Source organism: Microcebus murinus, chromosome 4, assembly GCF_040939455.1.
Source record: "Microcebus murinus isolate Inina chromosome 4, M.murinus_Inina_mat1.0, whole genome shotgun sequence".
NCBI lineage: Eukaryota > Metazoa > Chordata > Mammalia > Primates > Cheirogaleidae > Microcebus > Microcebus murinus.
Window position 1 is genome coordinate 15,384,528 of NC_134107.1, and position 17,163 is coordinate 15,401,690.

Consider the following 17,163-nt stretch of genomic DNA (forward strand, 5'->3'; position numbering starts at 1 on the left):
TAACTAAATCCTGAAAATGTTCAAGTCTGTCATAAAAGTACACACACTGAATACAGGCAAGATTTATTGTGTATGAACTCACATGTGAAGTTAGAATGGCAATTTTACTTAAAATTAACTCATTAAAAAGTTTAAATATCACATTACAGATATATATATATTAATACTATCCAAAATTCCGGGAGGTATTCAAACAGGTAACAGATTATTACTCATCTTCAGACAGATATAAAAACAGCATCATTGAAACTGACTCCCAGACAAATATGAACCACTTGCTCCTGTGTCCTAGGGAAAAATGGGAGTCATAACACGGGCATTATTGGTGCAGCGTTTCATGGACAGGTGGCTGCTGAAAGACACAGGGGAAAAGCAGTTAAAGAGTTGCTTATATGTAACTTTTACCCAACAACTCATTCAGAGAACTCATGAATACTGAATTAGAGGCAGTGTAAAGAATCAAATTTCTACCTTCAAATGCAATCTAGAGCATTACCCAACTCCAACACATACCTTATATATACTATTTGGAAGTGATTAGCATCTAAGTATTGCCTAGATCACTGGTTTTCTGAGACTGTCATGACATAAAGTACTTATACCATGTATCTCAACTTTGATTTTAAGTGGTTTTCAGATCTCTAGAACAAAGCTTATTTTCTTTATGAAATATCAATTTCAAGGCCATTGTCTGTATACGTAAGTTTTGTGGCATCCTTTTAAAATAAGCTCAGTGGAAAAGTTGTTATTAAGATGTTTTTCCACAGATATTAATCTTAGGAAAAGTACTAATTAGATGTAACACATTTCTTTTGATATTCAAACCTCATTTACCTTCCTCTCCGCTATTCTTATTTTTATCTTATATACATACACACAGATATGCTTTTCTGCAGTGATTAGTATGAAATTGAGACCTGGTATGGGCCTTCTATAATTATTTCACTTTGTCACAGGCTATATTGAAAGTGAACAATTTAGTACCTCAGATAAAAGCTAAGGAAACTCACCAGTATGAAAACTATTCATGTTTATGTGCAACTAACAAGAAAACTATAATTATACTCAGGTACAGCCTATGACACCCACAGGGTTGTTTACGGGGCTCATGTTACATCTAGAGTAATTTGAGCATACAGTATTAAAGGGATTTACATTATTTCTTCCACTGAAATTACCTTTAACAAATTACAGCTAACCAAGATATGGACAATCTAAATATTCTCACCTATTAGTGCTGCTGCAGGTAAGTTCACAGTTTTGACTTTGTGAAGGAGCCGAGGCGGCTTGCCCTTCTTTTGTCCCTTGAGAGCCATCGCCCACAGCTTTGACTTCGTACCCATTCATCCCAAAATGCAACGAAGATGGGGCTTTACGCCTAACAGTAAATAAGAAAAGCACGGGATTGATAGTTGTATAGATACTTTACAGGAAAAATGTAAGATCAATTAGACTTATGTTAGTTATAAGTTAGAAAACCCAAAGTGACTGGCTTAAGGAAGAAAAAGACAAATTATCTCAATGAATCTCAATAAAGTTTATAACATAATCTTGAATAGGATGCTACTTATTGATTTAGAGTTGGCATCATAAATTCTCAATGTTCCTTCTCTTTCACCATTTACTCTTCCACCAGGTTGTCTTTTACTTGTCTTCAATTCGAATACCATATGATCTAATGGCAATGAACATCAAAAAATACAGGACTTGGGGAAATGCTATTTAAAATTTAGAACCACTTTTTTAACATCAGCATGAATGTTTAATGATCATTAGCTACTGTCCAGTTAAAAATTGTGTTTATTCTGATAGAGCAGCACTGTCCAATAGAATTTTCTATAAAGGAAATATCCTAAGTCTGTGCAGTGTGTTATCACTAGCCACATGCTGCTATTGAGCACTTGAAAAATAGCTAGTACAGCTAAAACTAAATTTTAGTTGTATTTAACTTTAATTTATATGAAAATGTTACCTGTGGCTACTGGTTACTATATTAGATAGCACAGATTTAGAGACCATGGGTGAAGTTTGAAGAACACAAGATTTTTTTCTTAAATCTGGTTTCAAGTCATTCCTTGCCAGGGGCCTTGACAAAGTCTGACCTTTTCCACCCATGAGGAAGTGTGAAGATGTAGTGAGAATTTGATTAAAAGCATCCTGAATAGCTGAAAATGACATTGCTAAGTTGCAAATGAACTTAAAGTAGTCAAGACAGCATAGTACTGGCATAAGGATCAAGTAGATCAATAGGACATAGAATATTGTAGAGAAAATCAAAGTTATCCAGTCATCAATATAACAGAGTCAAAGCAATCCAAGAGGGAAAAGAAAGTCATTTTGATTAATGGTGCTGTACCAACAAAATACACCTATGGAAAGAGGAGACCCTTGACCTGCCTCACACCACACACAAATATTAAGTTCAGATGTATTATAAACTCAAAGAAATCCAAAACCATAAAACTTTTAGAAGAAAATAGACTTGGCAGTAAGCAAAGAATTTTAAGACAGAACAAAAGCAATAACTTTAAAAGGAAGAGCTGGAACCTATTCTACTAAGTGAAGTATCCCAAAAATGGAAAAATAAGCACCACTTGTACTCACCAGAAAATTGGTTTCACTGATCAACACCTAAGTGTGCATATAGAATTAACATTTATCTGGCATTGGGCAGATGGGGGGGAGGGTATATATACATAATGAGTGTGATGAGCACCATCTGGAGGATGGACACGCTTGAAGCTCTGACTCAAGGGAGGCAATATACATAACCTTAACATTTGTACCTCCATAGTATGCTGAAATAAAAAAAGGAAGAGTCTATAAACTTGAAAATGAAAGAAATCTGCTCAAAGGACACCATTAAGATAATGAATAAGCAATCGGGGGACTGGGACAAAATACATCTGACAAAGGCCTGATCTTCATGATGTAAAGAACACTTACAACTCAGTAAGACAGATGACAGAATAAAAATGAACAAAAGACAGTTCACAAGAGACTTACAAATGGCCAAGGAGCACTAATAATTAGTCATCAGGAAAATGCATATTAAATGATGAAATATCACTATGCACCTGTTGGAATGCTTCTTCTAGAATAAGAAGACTGTCAACATATGGTGAAATCGCTAAACTCTCATACATTCCTGGTATAAATGCACCTTATTTGGGAAAATATTTGTTGGTTTCTTACAAAATGCAACATATACTTTCCCTACTATCAAACAATCCTACTCTTAGGTATTCACTGAAAGGAAATGAAAGCATACACCTACACAAAGACTTGTAAAAAAGATGGCCATAGCAGATTTATTCATAATAGTCAAACAGTGACAACAGCACAAGTCTTCACCAAAATAACACACAATGGAATACTACTTAGCAATATAAAAATTAAACTACTAGAAGACACAACATAAATGGATCTCAAACATTGTGCTGAATGAAAGAAGCCAGATGGAAAAGCATATGCTATGATTTCATTTCTACAAAATTTGAGAAGAGACAAGAACAGTAGTACAGTGTAGCATGAAAGAGCCAACTGGGAAGAAACACTTTCTGCAGGGATTATAGTCTTATATATGTTGATAGAGTTTTGTGTTAAAGCTGAAAAAAAATATTTTGGTAATAGGGTAGATCTTATGTTGTGTTCTTATCACAAAAAAAAGTGTTTTAGACAAAGAGGGTAGGAGGAAACTTTGGTATGATAGATTATGTTTATGGCATTGATTATGGTTTGGTTCTCCAAACTCATTAAATTTGTATAAGTTGTAGGAAATAAATGTGTATACCCTTTTGTACAGAAGGAAGGAGGGGGAAGGAAGATGGGCAGACAATCTACCTATAGTCATATTATAATTTGCCTTAACAGTGAAAGGAAGTTTAAATTTTCCCTCTGGAGAATTGAATTTGTTGAAATAAACTGACAGCAAACAGATTAACAGGAGAAAAATCATACAAATTAATGTTCACATACACAGGAGTCACACAAAATATGAGACTCAAGGAAGGGCCAGATGATGGAAGTTTAAATACCCTTTTCAAAGGGGAAGGGGATTACAGAAAGAGTAAATGATTTATGGTAGGGGGATGAATGGGCACAAAGAACAGACAATAGCCTGAAACAAAGTTCCTCTGGGCTCTGGGGGAGGTGGCAACAAGTTATGGGAAGGTGAGGGGTAGAACTGTACCGTGAACAAAGGTGTCTTATGCAGATAGTCTCTTAGTAACAGCCCTTAGAAAGAATAGTTCAAAGAATAGGTGAAAAGTCTGTCCAGACATGGTGTCCTGGGTATGAAGACTTCTAGTTTCCTCTCCTGCTATAAGAGTTAATCTTCTCTAGTTAATGTAGATTCCAGAAAGGGGGTCCAAGACAATTGCATTTCTTTTGAAAAAACTTCCCTCAGTCAGATAAGGTGAACTTCAGAGAGAGCCCCTCCCTAAATTTAGGGGAAGAAATAAGGAAAAGCCAGGAAGACCTCGATTCTGAGGCAGTTTCTAAGGTTCTTCTAATTTTCTTTCTTGCAAAGTGTTCAGCAGGAAAAATTGGATATCCATATGCAGAAGGAAAAAAACTAGAGCCTTATCTCTTGCCACATATAAAAATCAAATCAAAATGAATTAAAGACTTAAGTGTGAGACCTGAAACTATGAAACTACTAAAGAAAACATTGGGGAAATGTTTTAGGATGCCGATCTGGGCAAGAACTTCTTGAGTACTACCCTCCCCCTCAAAGCACAGGCAACTAGACAAAACTGGACAAATGAGATCACATCAAGCTAAAACATTTCTGCACAGCAAAGGAAACAATCAACAAAGTGAAGGCAACCCACAAAATGGGAGAAAATATTTGCAAACTACTCATCTGACAAGTGATTAATAACTATTGTAGAATATATAAGGAGATCCAACAACTCAATAGAAAAAAGTCAAATAATCCAATTATAAATGGGCAAAAAGTCTAAATGCACATTTCTCAAAAGATGACATACAAATGGCCAATAATTCCATGAAAAAATGCTCAACATTAATCATCAGAGAAATGCAAATCAAACTGCAATGAAATATCATCTCACCCCAGTTAAAATGGTTCTTATCAAAAATATGGGCAATAATGAATGCTGGTGAAGATGTGGAGAAAGGGGAACCCTCATACACCATTGGTGGGAATGTAAACCACTATGGAGAACAGTGTGGAGGTTCCTCAAAAACCTAAAAATAGAACTACCACATGACCCAGCAATCTCACTGCTGGGTATATATCCAAAGAAGGATAATTCAATATATTGAAAAGGTATCTGCACTGCCATGTTTATTGCAGCATATGCACAACAGTCAAGATTTGGAATCAACCTAAATTTCCATCAGTTGATGAATGGATAAAGAAATTGTGGTACATATACACAAGAATGAAATCCTTTGCAACAACATGGATGGAACTGGAGAACATTGTGTTAAGTGAAATAAGCCAAACACAGAAAGGCAAATATCGTATGCTTTCACTAATATGGGAGCTAAATATTAAAAGCTATTTATCTCATGGAGACAGAGTATAATGATAGTTACCAGAGGCTGGGAAGGGTGGGGGGGAAGGGGAGATAAATTGTAGTTGGTTAATGGCTATAAAAATGTAGTTAGATAAAATGAACAATACTTGATAACATAACAAAGTGGCTGTAATCAACAAGTCAGGGTATACTTTCATATAACCAAGAGTGGAATGGAATGTCCCTAACACAAAAAAATGATAAATGCCTGAGGTGATGGGTACCCCAATTATCCTGATTTGATTAATTCACATTATATGCCTGTATCAAAACATCACATATACCCTATAAAGATATATAACTCTTATATACTCATAATTAAAAATTAAAAACAAAGCTGAGTTAAAAATGTACATACTTTGTGACATATATATTTAGTTACATGTAAATTTTTCTCAAGAGAAAATTTAAATATTGATCCTTAATGCATGAGATGCATGCTAAAGTACTTAGGAGAAACATACTCACACCTTCAATTGAAAGGGCAACCAAAAATTGATGGATGGGGAAATGGATGCATTACAAAGTTTAGAAAAAATGGTAGAATGTAGGTATTAGATATACAAGTGTTCACTGTAAAATTCTCTCTGTACATTTGAAATTTTTCTTAAGAATTAAATTTTTAAAATTTTAGTTGTACCATAGGCATCCTCTAGGGCATTTTTAATAGCTGCATTTTTTTTTTAACAGAAATACTCATCAGCCAAAGAATAAATTTAAGAACATGTAAGGGGAGTAGCTGGCTACACATACCTTCTCACAAAACAAATCACCGGAAAGTCATAGAGGGTGTCCAACACTGGTATAAAATTGATCTCAGATAATATAACAATATCATTCCCTGGGACCACCTGAAATGATCAAGAGCTTTAAAACTAGAAGCCATTAAATTATTTTGGTGGTTCAAGATTATTAATAGATTCTGTCAGTTTTAGAAAAATCTGAATATTGCAATAACGAAGCAGTATATCTAAATGAGAGCTAATTTACTCCCCTTTTCCTCTGGTCCTTCAACCTCTTTGCCCCCATCTCGACCACCAGAGTGGGGGAATAGGGAAGGAATAACTTCTGTCTCTGGAACAGTTTTAATATATGTTTGCCCTTTCCAAAATAGACACCCTCCCCCTTTGCACATATCCACACACATGTTCTAAAATACTGAAGTCTGATGGGAGGTGAGGGTATTGAAATTGAGAAGGTATAGGCGATGACTTTGGACTTTTTCAAAACCGCTTATTTGGAATGTTCCCCATTAAGTAGATAAGCAACTGGCCCCTGAGAATCGATCACTGCAAAAGATATGAATATGCTTGAAATTTTTAATTAAGAAGGAACTTAATGCTATGTAGCCCTGAAAAAATGGAGAATAAGTTTTTAGCGAAAAAATCATGGCACATACAATTTTCTTGATCCCACAATGAGTGACAGGATAAGAAAACTCGTAGTTATCTAACCCCAGTCCCGTTACAGGACAGTGATCTCCCAGGTATATTTCGTCGCTTCTAAGTTCTGATTCCTCATCATCAGAGAGCCTTCTTTTCACTCTGACTAACAACCAATCTTCAGAACACGTTGAAAGTATTGCTAAAAAAATAAATAAAATCCAAAGGATAATATGTTAGCACACTTCTTCTCAAGACATAACACATTCTGTCTTTATCAGTGCTGTGTGACAGAAACATGTGAGCCACATCAGTAGCTTTCCGTTTTCTAATAGCCCTATTCAAAACTAAGCAGGTGTAATTGAAAATATATTCTATTTAATCTGAAATATTCCAAATGTGATCACTAACATGTAATAGGACACAAATTGAGATTTTACATTCCTTTTCTCACACTGATTTTCTGAAACCAGTATGCATCTTGTATTTGAATAGCACAATTCAGATTAGCCACAGTTCAAGTACTCAGTAGCTGCTGGAGGGCCATGACTACTCTGCTGCTGTGTTTTATGCTGCTATAAACGCTCATCGAGAGATAAATTGGCTACTTAATTTCTTTGCAACTATCTACTCATATTTAGAATAATTATTACCTACCTTTTTAGGGGTTTTGCGATGATTAAATGAGATAAGGCATATGAATATCTTGAATCTCCGCCTAGAACTTAAGTGCTCAAGTAATGTTTAAGGTAAAAGCAACTTAAAGGTCTTTATCTAAGAGACTACCACCACAAATTTGTTTCCTATAGACATATCTCCATCCATCCTCAGTATCAATGAGCTAAATCTGGATCAGAATTTTAATACTATATAAAAAGCCGGTTTCAGTCTTCTCACATTAAATCAAAAAAGCTGAGGCTATACCCCAATAACATTTTTACAAGTAAAAAAAAAAAAAAAAGAAGAAGTCACATTTATCTCTCCCTAAAAAATCGCACATTCATTTCTTTGTCCCCAGTTATGTTGGTCTGCCAAATGGATTTTAATTAAATAAGTGATTTGCCCAACTACATGAGACATTGAACCAGGTTTCGATCTCAGGACATCTGCAGTATACAAAGATTTGTAGACTTCTGTCTTTGGTAAAACATTTGACCTAGAAACACGAAGTGAACAATTTGACACTATTGCTTATTGCTATGGCTAAAAGAGAACAAAAAAAATGAGTATGACATGGGACTTTTTTCACATTTGGGGAAAATATTTTTGCTAGAAAGATTAATAGTCCAAGTTTGCTCATATAAGAGATTTGACAAATACTGATAGCAAATATGGTAATGATGGCTGTAGAAATAAGGTTTCAGGTGAGAATGAAACAAATCTGCAATTCTTTTACCTCATGCCAGGATTATGGTACAATATCCATGGTCCATGTCAAAACAGGAATTATAATTAACATCAATTATCTTTTATTCAGACTAAGAAAGGGGCTGTGGCCTACGCAACACAAGGATGGACACATTTATCTTAAAAAGCAAACCTTTCAGAGGCAGGTTGATCATGGGTGAATATGTCAGACCACAGCCTTTTCCCATTTGCGATTCCCACATTTATTCTCACCAAATTAAATAAGTAAAAATTTCTGTTTATGCACCAATCCCTACATCAACTGTCAATGGATATATTCTTGGTATTGAGTCTAAAGAAATTCTGAGTGAGATAGGACAGGTAATCTTCATTTCTCAGATAAGAAACAAAATGTTCAAACCATTAAATTCCTTGAGAAGGATCTCAAGTCTGGTATATAATGCAGCTGGCACCAATACCAAGTCATATTGGTGACTCAGGTCACTGAGTCATTGCTAGAGTCTAAACAGTATCCTCTTTAATCCCATGAAGATCTATGTCTTAGATACGTAGGGGTGAAAAAGCGGGAATCAGAACAACAATGAATACCTGACTCAGATTTCATCAATAAATTATTCCCTATTCATAGAGAATACTCCATTCTCTTAATGTAATTAATTTGTCAAAGGCCTTACAAATCAAAGCCTAGTCCATGAATTAGCAACCTGAGCATCACCTGAGTGCTCATTAGAACCACTGAGTTCCCAGTCTCATCTCCAACCTATTGAATCAGAATGATTGTTAATAAGGCCCCCAGATGACTTGTATATACAAAGTTTGAGAACAGCTGGTCTAAGGGGCACCAACATTCACAGCTGCAAATGACCTGTGACTGTAACAAAAGGTGAAAATGTGAAGAGAAAAGATAGATGGGAGGCAAGATTTCTTTGGTGTAGCCACTCAATTTCCATACCACTAATGCTTTCCAGCACAAGGACTGCAGACCTTGTGTGTGAACAAGCATTATGATACACCAGAACTACCTAGTAGTCAAAAAAAGAAAATTTCCAGTCTCTCAGAGCAGGAACCTTGTTTCATTCCTTAAGTTTCCCCAGACTAGTCTAATGTGACCAAAGCATACTCAATTCTTAGTCGCACCCTCAACCATATACCCCAATTTTGGTCTCATGGGATGGTTAATACAGAAAGTTAGACCCACATGACAAAAAAATACATTAGGGCACTGAAATTTCAAAATGAATCATCAAACTCAAGTGTAACAGACAGGGCTTGGGGAATAACAGGTTGACCTGCCCCAGAGAAGCAAAGTCTGATTTTGAAAAATGTCATCATAGATATCTGATATTGATATCTGATGTTGGGTATTCCCCCACAAGTCTTATTTACTCTGAGACACCCTGGAAGGAGGAATCAAGATTATATGAAACAGCAGCGGTTCCAGGTGGTTTCAGGTCTGGCCCTAGTTTTGCTTAGAAAAGGGTCTGACAGCATGTTCCTTGAAGCACTTTTAACTGGAAAGCAAACATCGTAAAGGTGGGTTTCTCACCTCTGTCCCATCAGCCTTTGGGGCCAGATTCTATTGTTGGCTGCACAGCATAGAATGTGTAGTAGCTTTCTTGACCACTATCCTCTAGATACCAGTAACAACCCCAGTTGTGACAGAAATGCCTCTACACATCACCAAATGTCCCCTGGGGGGCAAAAACATCCTCCCAGTGGAGACCCAGTGTCCTAACGTAAAGGTGGAAGAGAAACAATGCGCAGTTGCAGATACAGGAGAAGGTCCGTAGGCTGCCTTCTTTGGCAAACCTCTCACACCAGCATTAGACACAGCTGACCTCAGCTTGAGCCAAAGCAGAGAGATCTTCTCAACTACCACATGGTGATACCAACACTTAGAGTGTTTTCACTTCATTGGCTCTCTCATCATCTTATCTTAAGGTCCAATACATCCCTAATAACTTTTTACTAGTGGCCTAAATTAGATACAGAGACTTAAAGTAATTTTCCCAAGTTTATACAGTCAACAAGTACCAGAGTTGGGGTTCAATTGTTCCCAGTATAGAGGAAGCAATTAGAACCCAAATACAGCTGCTCACTATCTATATGGTTTTCATTCTATCTGTCAAGCACCACAGAAAGGCCAAGAGAGCCTGCACCCTCCCTTCCCAGAAACCCAGAGATCTCTGCAGTAGCCATTCCTTTTCCTGGGTTTCTCAGATCATATGAGCCCTAATTATATAAGGAACATGAGTCTAGTGTTAGAAGAGGGATAGTGACATAAGATAGACTAAACCTGAAGAACCCTCAAATTGGTCTGTAAAAAAAAAAAAAATACCTTGTATATAGCTTAAACCACACAAGAGATTATGTAGATAATGACATCCTAATTTTTTTCTTAACTGAACATAATTGGAATCAGGCAGCCCTACCTGTTGGTTTATAATCAGAGAGAGAGAGAAAAAAAAAAACAGGTCTTTATAGAGCAATATTTTATAAAATAATCTTATCACTTTAAATCACCATGCCCCAAAGATATTTGTTATTCATACTTGAGTCGAATCCAGAAGAATTCCAAAACAACAAAGAAAGGAGGAAGGAGCTGCCTAAGAGCACAGGGGTCTTCATCATGCCAGACTCCAAGACACAAGACCCACAAGGAGCAGGAAATAGCAAGGAGCCTGGGTAGTCTTGGGTTTTCTTTATAAACCTTTGACTGCATTCACCTGCCTGCAATTACCCTCTGCTTGGGGTAACACAGGGAAATAATCCCTTAGCATCTTTCTTCTCAAAAGTATGGTCCATCAACGGGCAGTAGTAGTATAACCTCACCTGTGCCATAGGCAACCCGGGAGCTCGTTAGATGCAAAATATCAGGTTTCACCTCAGATCTACAGAATCAATCATTAAATACATTTCAGCAAGATTTCCAAATAGTTCATATGCATATTAAACTTGAAGAGGCATTTCTCTTAGCATAGCCTTAGTCTGGGCCACCTGACCACTTACTTTTTTAAATGATTTGGGTAAATCATGGTGTAAATAAAATTACTAACATTATTATACATCTCTAGGTATATGGATGCTGTCTAGGTGAAGATTCTTATTAAATTATAAGGAACAAGAGCTTTAGGATTCTTATTAAATTATAAGGAACAAGAGCTTTAGGATTTAACAAGCATCAGGAGGCTGACACAGGTGATGCATTTATAATTTATCCTCCACTATTCTCTCATGTGGTTTAGTTTTAAATTTTCTAAACTACTAATGAGGTTGAGCACCTTTTCATATGTTTATTGACCATTTGATGCCCTTTCTTGTGAAATTATTTTTCCAATTGCTATTTAGTTGTCTTTTTTTCTTAATCAACCTGTAAGTGTCCTTTATATATTCAAAATATGAATCTTTTAGTTTATATGTGTATTGTGAATATCTTCCACTACTCTGTAGGTGGTAGAAGGGATTTAAATGTCCATTTGTGCAATTTGATTGCACTACAAAGTGCCCAAATATTTGATTGAACATTATTCTGCGTGTGCCCCTGAGGGCATTTCTTAGTGAGATTAGCGTCTGGTTCGGTAGACTGAGTAAAACAGACTGCCCTTGCCAATGTGGATGACGCTTATCTAACCTGTTGAAAGGCCTGAATAGAGTAAAAAGGCCTAGTGAGTGAGAATTCACTCTCTCTCTGACTTCTTTTTTTTCCCTCCTTTTATTTCATCATATTACAAAACACTAAAAAAAGAAATTGCAGATGAGTTAAACAGATGGAAAAATCTACCTTGCTCATGGATTGGTAGAATTGATATCGTTAAAATGTCAATATTACCTAAAGTGATCTACAGAATCAATGCAATCCCCATCAAAATACCACCAGCCTTCTTTACAGATCTAGAAAAAAAAATTCTTCACTTTGTATAGAACCAGAAAAAAAACTCTTATAGCCAAAGCAATCTTAAGTAAAAAGAACAAACTGGGAGGCATCAGTCTTCCTGACTTCAAGCTGTATTATAAAGCAACAATAGTTAAATCAGCCTGGTATTGGCACAAGAACATAAGCATCGATATCTGGAATAGTCTGAGATACCAGAGATGAAACCATCAGTATATGGTAATCTAATCTTTGATAAAGCAGACAAAAATATACAATGGGGAAAAGAATCTCTCTTCAACAAATGGTGCTGGGAAAACTGGTTAGCTACATGCAGAAGAGCGAATCAGGATCCCTACTTCTGTCTGACTTCTTTAGCTGGAATATTGGTCATCTTCTTTCCCTGACTTGGATTTAGCCTAGAATTTATACCATCAGTTCTCCTGCTTCCTAAGCTTGTGCGCTTGGAGTGGGACTACACCACTGGCTCTCTTGGATCTCCAGCTTACTGGTTGCAGATCGTGGGACTTCTGAGACCCCATAATCACATAAGACAATTCTTTATTACATATATGTGTGTATGTGTGTATATATGTGTATGTGTGTGTATATATGTATGTATGGTTGTATATATGTATGTATGTGTGTATATGCATGTGTGTATATATATCATATTGGTTCTGTTTATCTAGAGACCCAAATAGTGCAGTAGGTAATCTTGTTAATTTTTTGTTGGTGCATTCATTTAATGATGGTAAACAGAAGAACTAAACATTCAGGGAGTCTAGTAAATCTAATAAATCAATTTCCTTTAGAGTTAATGTACTTTACTTTATGTCTCTTTTAATAAGTCTTCACTAATCTGAAATCCATGAAAATATTTTCCAGCATTCTCTTCTAAAACTTTTACAATTTTGCTTATTGCATTTAGATTTTAAACCTACTTGGCATCAATTTTTGTGACTAGCAGAAGATGTATTTGATCATATGAAGATCCATCTGGGTATCAAAATAATCCAACCCATGTATTTAAAAGTCTGTCTTCCAAATAACTGTTAAAACTGTTCTAATTATTTTGACATGAGTATTCCAGTCTTTAACAATCGTACATTATCTCTTTTGCATGTGTGTGTACATAATCTTGGAGTAGCTCACAAAACTGAAGTAAGGTGATCCAAATTTCTGATCAGCCAGATGCTCATATCCCATGTGCCCTCACATTAATGCATGATACATTTGTACTTTTAAAACTCATAAACATTGGGTATTATCTATCTTATCAAATTTTGATAGTCTGTTGAACAAACTATGCCTAGTTTTAAAATAATTTCATTGCTTTTTCTAAATTTTTAATTAACAAATAATTATATATTTTTATGGAGTACAGAGGAATGTTTTGATATATGTATACATTGTGAAATAATTAAATCCAGTCAATTAACATTGCCATGACCTCACATACTTACTTTGTGGCAAGAACATTTGAAATTTATTTTTTTCTTTTTTTTTTTATTTCAGCATATTATGGGGGTATAAATTTTAAGGTTTCAAATAATGCCCTCGCCCCCCTACCCTCCACAAGTTTGAGCTTCAAGTGTGACCATCTCCCAGATGGTGCACATCTCACTCATTATGTATGTGTATACCCATCCCCTCTTCCCCCCCTTACCTGCCCAATACCCAATTAATATAATTCCTCTGTGTCCACTTAGGTGCTGATCAGTTAATACCAATTTGCTGATGAGTATATGTGGTGCTTGTTTTTACATTCTTGGGATACTTCACTTAGTAGTATGGGTTCTAGCTTTATCCAGGAAAATACAAGATGTGCTATGTCACCATTGTTTCTTAGAGCTGGGTTTTAGCAATTTTGAAATATATCATTATTAACTATAGTCACTATGCTGTACAAAAGAACTCAAAAACTTATTCCTCCTGTCTAGCTGAAACTTGTAGCTTTTTAACAACATCTCCCCATCTCTTCTCCCAGCCCTCTACTCCCACTTCTGGTAAACATTATTTTACTCTCTGCTTGTATGAGTTTGAATTTTTTTAGATTTCATATATATGTGAGATCACGCAGTAATTGTTTTTTTTTGCCTGGCTTATTTCACTTAGCATATTATCCAACTTATCCATGTTGTCACCAATGACAAAATTTCCTTGTTATAACTGAATAATGTTCCATTGTGTGTGTGTGTGTGTGTATATATGTGTATATATATATACATATATACCACATTTTCTTTATCCATTCATCTGTTGACAGACACTTAAGCTGATTCCATAACTTGGCTATTGTGAATAATGCTACAATGCACATGGGCATGAAGATATCTCTTTACCATACTGATTTCAATTCCTTTGTATATATACCCAAAAAAGGGATGGCTGGGTCATACGATAATTCTATTTTTAGTTTAAGAAACTCCATACTGTTTTTTATAATGGCTGGCCTAATTCACATTCCCACCGAGATACGAGGGTTCCCTTTTGTCCACATCCTCACCAACACTTGTTAATTTTCATCTTTTTGATAACAGCCATTCTAACAGGTGTGCGATGATATCTCATTGTGATTTTAATTTGTATGTCTCCGATGTTTAGTGATGTTAGTTTTTCAAATATATCCTTTTTTAAGAAATGTCTATTTGAGTCTTTTCCCCATATTTTAATTGGGTTATTTGTTTTCTTCCTATTGAGTTTTCTGATTTCTAGTAAGATTGAGTTTTTAAATGGCTACTAGTCATATATGTAGATTGTCATTTATATAATTTTCCTATTTTTCTACTTAATGTTCATCCTTTTTTATATAGGCATAATGTTTATAATCTTGATGTTAAACTTTTAAAATTATATATAGCAATAGTTTATCAATCTGTCATTTATCTTCAAAATTTGTTATAAAAATATAAAGACTATTTTTTCTTATTATTGGATATCGAATCTTGCCTACAAAATATTGTCCATACCAAATAATAGAATCATTTATAATTATTCTATTAAAATATTTTAACCTCTTAAAGGCATTTATAATTTTTTGTGTATTATGTAGAGATATACCTACAAGTGTAATCCACATGCCTTATGTAATAATCTACTTTCTTCCTCTCAACATAAATTAATCATACACATATGTATAGGTCAATTACTAAAACCACCATTTCAGCATCACTATTTCTATTCTGAAAAAATATATTAATATATTTTAGTTTGTAAAATATGTTAATATAATTTCAGTCTAAGTTCTGATAATTAAGTGGATAATCATAGCAAATTTCATTTCTTTTTTACTACTACTATTTCTCTATTACAGAGAAGCAGTGAAATAAAATTGTTAGCAGCAAAAGTTCTGAAGCTGTGTTCTAGAGTGGTATAATCTAGGACATGGCATTTAACCTTATTTGCCTCAGTTATTGGCTCTATAAAATAGGGAACAAAAATGCTATCAAGGGCTGCTGGGCTGTGTGGATTAAAGTATTAACTCATGTGATTCATGGGTTAATTCCTTAGAGCAGGTCCTTGCAATGAACAAATTATTTCCCTCACTCAAATCTGTTCATATAATGAAATACATTAATAGCAAATCTATTAATATTACTTTGAATTCTTATTCTTATTAAAGACACTATATTTAGTTTTCTAATACTATATATTTCTGAATCTATTTTCATATGTTTTTTCTATACATTTGTGTTCATAGATGGGACAACAGTTTGTTACCATGAATGGGAAAGTTTATCTGCCTTTATTTAAGATTTTGAGATTACTCATGAAATATGGATATTTTTGTTTACATTTAGTAAATTTGTAATACATGCTATTTTAAATCATATTTGTAAATATGCGATGACTTCTAAATTGGTCTGATTAGTTGTCTCTTCAGACTTTCTATACCTTGAATCTAATATTTTCCTAAAATATTATTCATCTTCATTTTCAAGTATATTAGCCTAACATCATATAACATTTATAAATATTATGTAATTATGAAGTTCTTATTAGTTTATGTAAACCATTTGTATATTTTAGTGATATATATAAATTAGTGGTAATTTCAGATTATTCCTGCTATATTATGTTCTAATTTATCATGGTCTCTTTTTCTTTTTAAACCTGAGTTCTATTTAATTGATTTGTTTTCTTGTTTCTACATGTTTAATTCTCTATTGATATGTGAGTCCCTATATATTTCTTTGGAAGTTTTATATTTTCTTTTCTTTTTAACTTGTGTTGGGGAGTCTCCAAGATCATTGGCAGTTAGGAGGATCCACAGGACTCAACATACAGTCATACCCTACTATAATTTATTATAACACAAATACGCAGAGCCAAATCAGCAAAGAGGAAAGGTGCATGGAGTGATGTCCAAAGGAAACCAGGTGCAAACTTCCGAGAGTCTTCTCCCAGTGAGACACACAGAATGGGCTTAATTCCTCCTGTGATAACTTGTGACACATGAAATGTCTTTCAGGATCACTAGAGGTCATTAGAGACTCACTGTCCAGAGTTTTCAGGTTTTAGTATGGGCTGGTCAGGTAGGCATCCTCTGCCTAGCATGAACCCACATCCCAGATTCCTGAAAGGAAAGCAGGCGTTCAGCATATTGTTTACAGGAACAGTGGAGACACAGCAAGCCACTCTTATCAATTGAGGTGCCAAGAACCCTCCCAAATCCAGGTTACCGTATCCTAGCCAAGAGCCAGCCTTGCCATCAGGCCATTCAAAGGACAGCAATCTCAGGCCTGCTACTTTAAATCTTTTCTACACACCTCTGAATTTTCAAAATGAAAAATTCTATGTATATTCTATGTACATTTCTATGATCATCTGGAGTGAATTATTGTACGTACCAGGCAGAATTCTAAAGATATTTCCTCCAGATTCCTATCCCTGACTTATTCAATCAAACATTGATCTAGGTACTTTGCAGACATAATTAAGATTAAAGGACTGTAAAGTAGGGAAATTACCCTGGATTATCTGAGTGACC

General features: G+C 35.1%; 1 protein-coding gene across 1 annotated transcript; it reads right to left on the reverse strand.

Moving 5' to 3' along the window:
- Positions 1-288: 288 nt before the first annotated feature.
- Positions 289-10,927, reverse strand: OOSP4B (oocyte secreted protein family member 4B). The gene is made up of 5 exons (XM_076001362.1): positions 10,906-10,927; positions 6,949-7,133; positions 6,303-6,400; positions 1,229-1,378; positions 289-352 (listed from the first exon to the last, which is right to left on the reverse strand). Exons 1-5 carry the CDS (start codon positions 10,925-10,927, stop codon positions 289-291), a joined length of 519 nt encoding a protein of 172 aa, XP_075857477.1.
- Between the last annotated feature and the right edge of the window lie 6,236 nt (positions 10,928-17,163).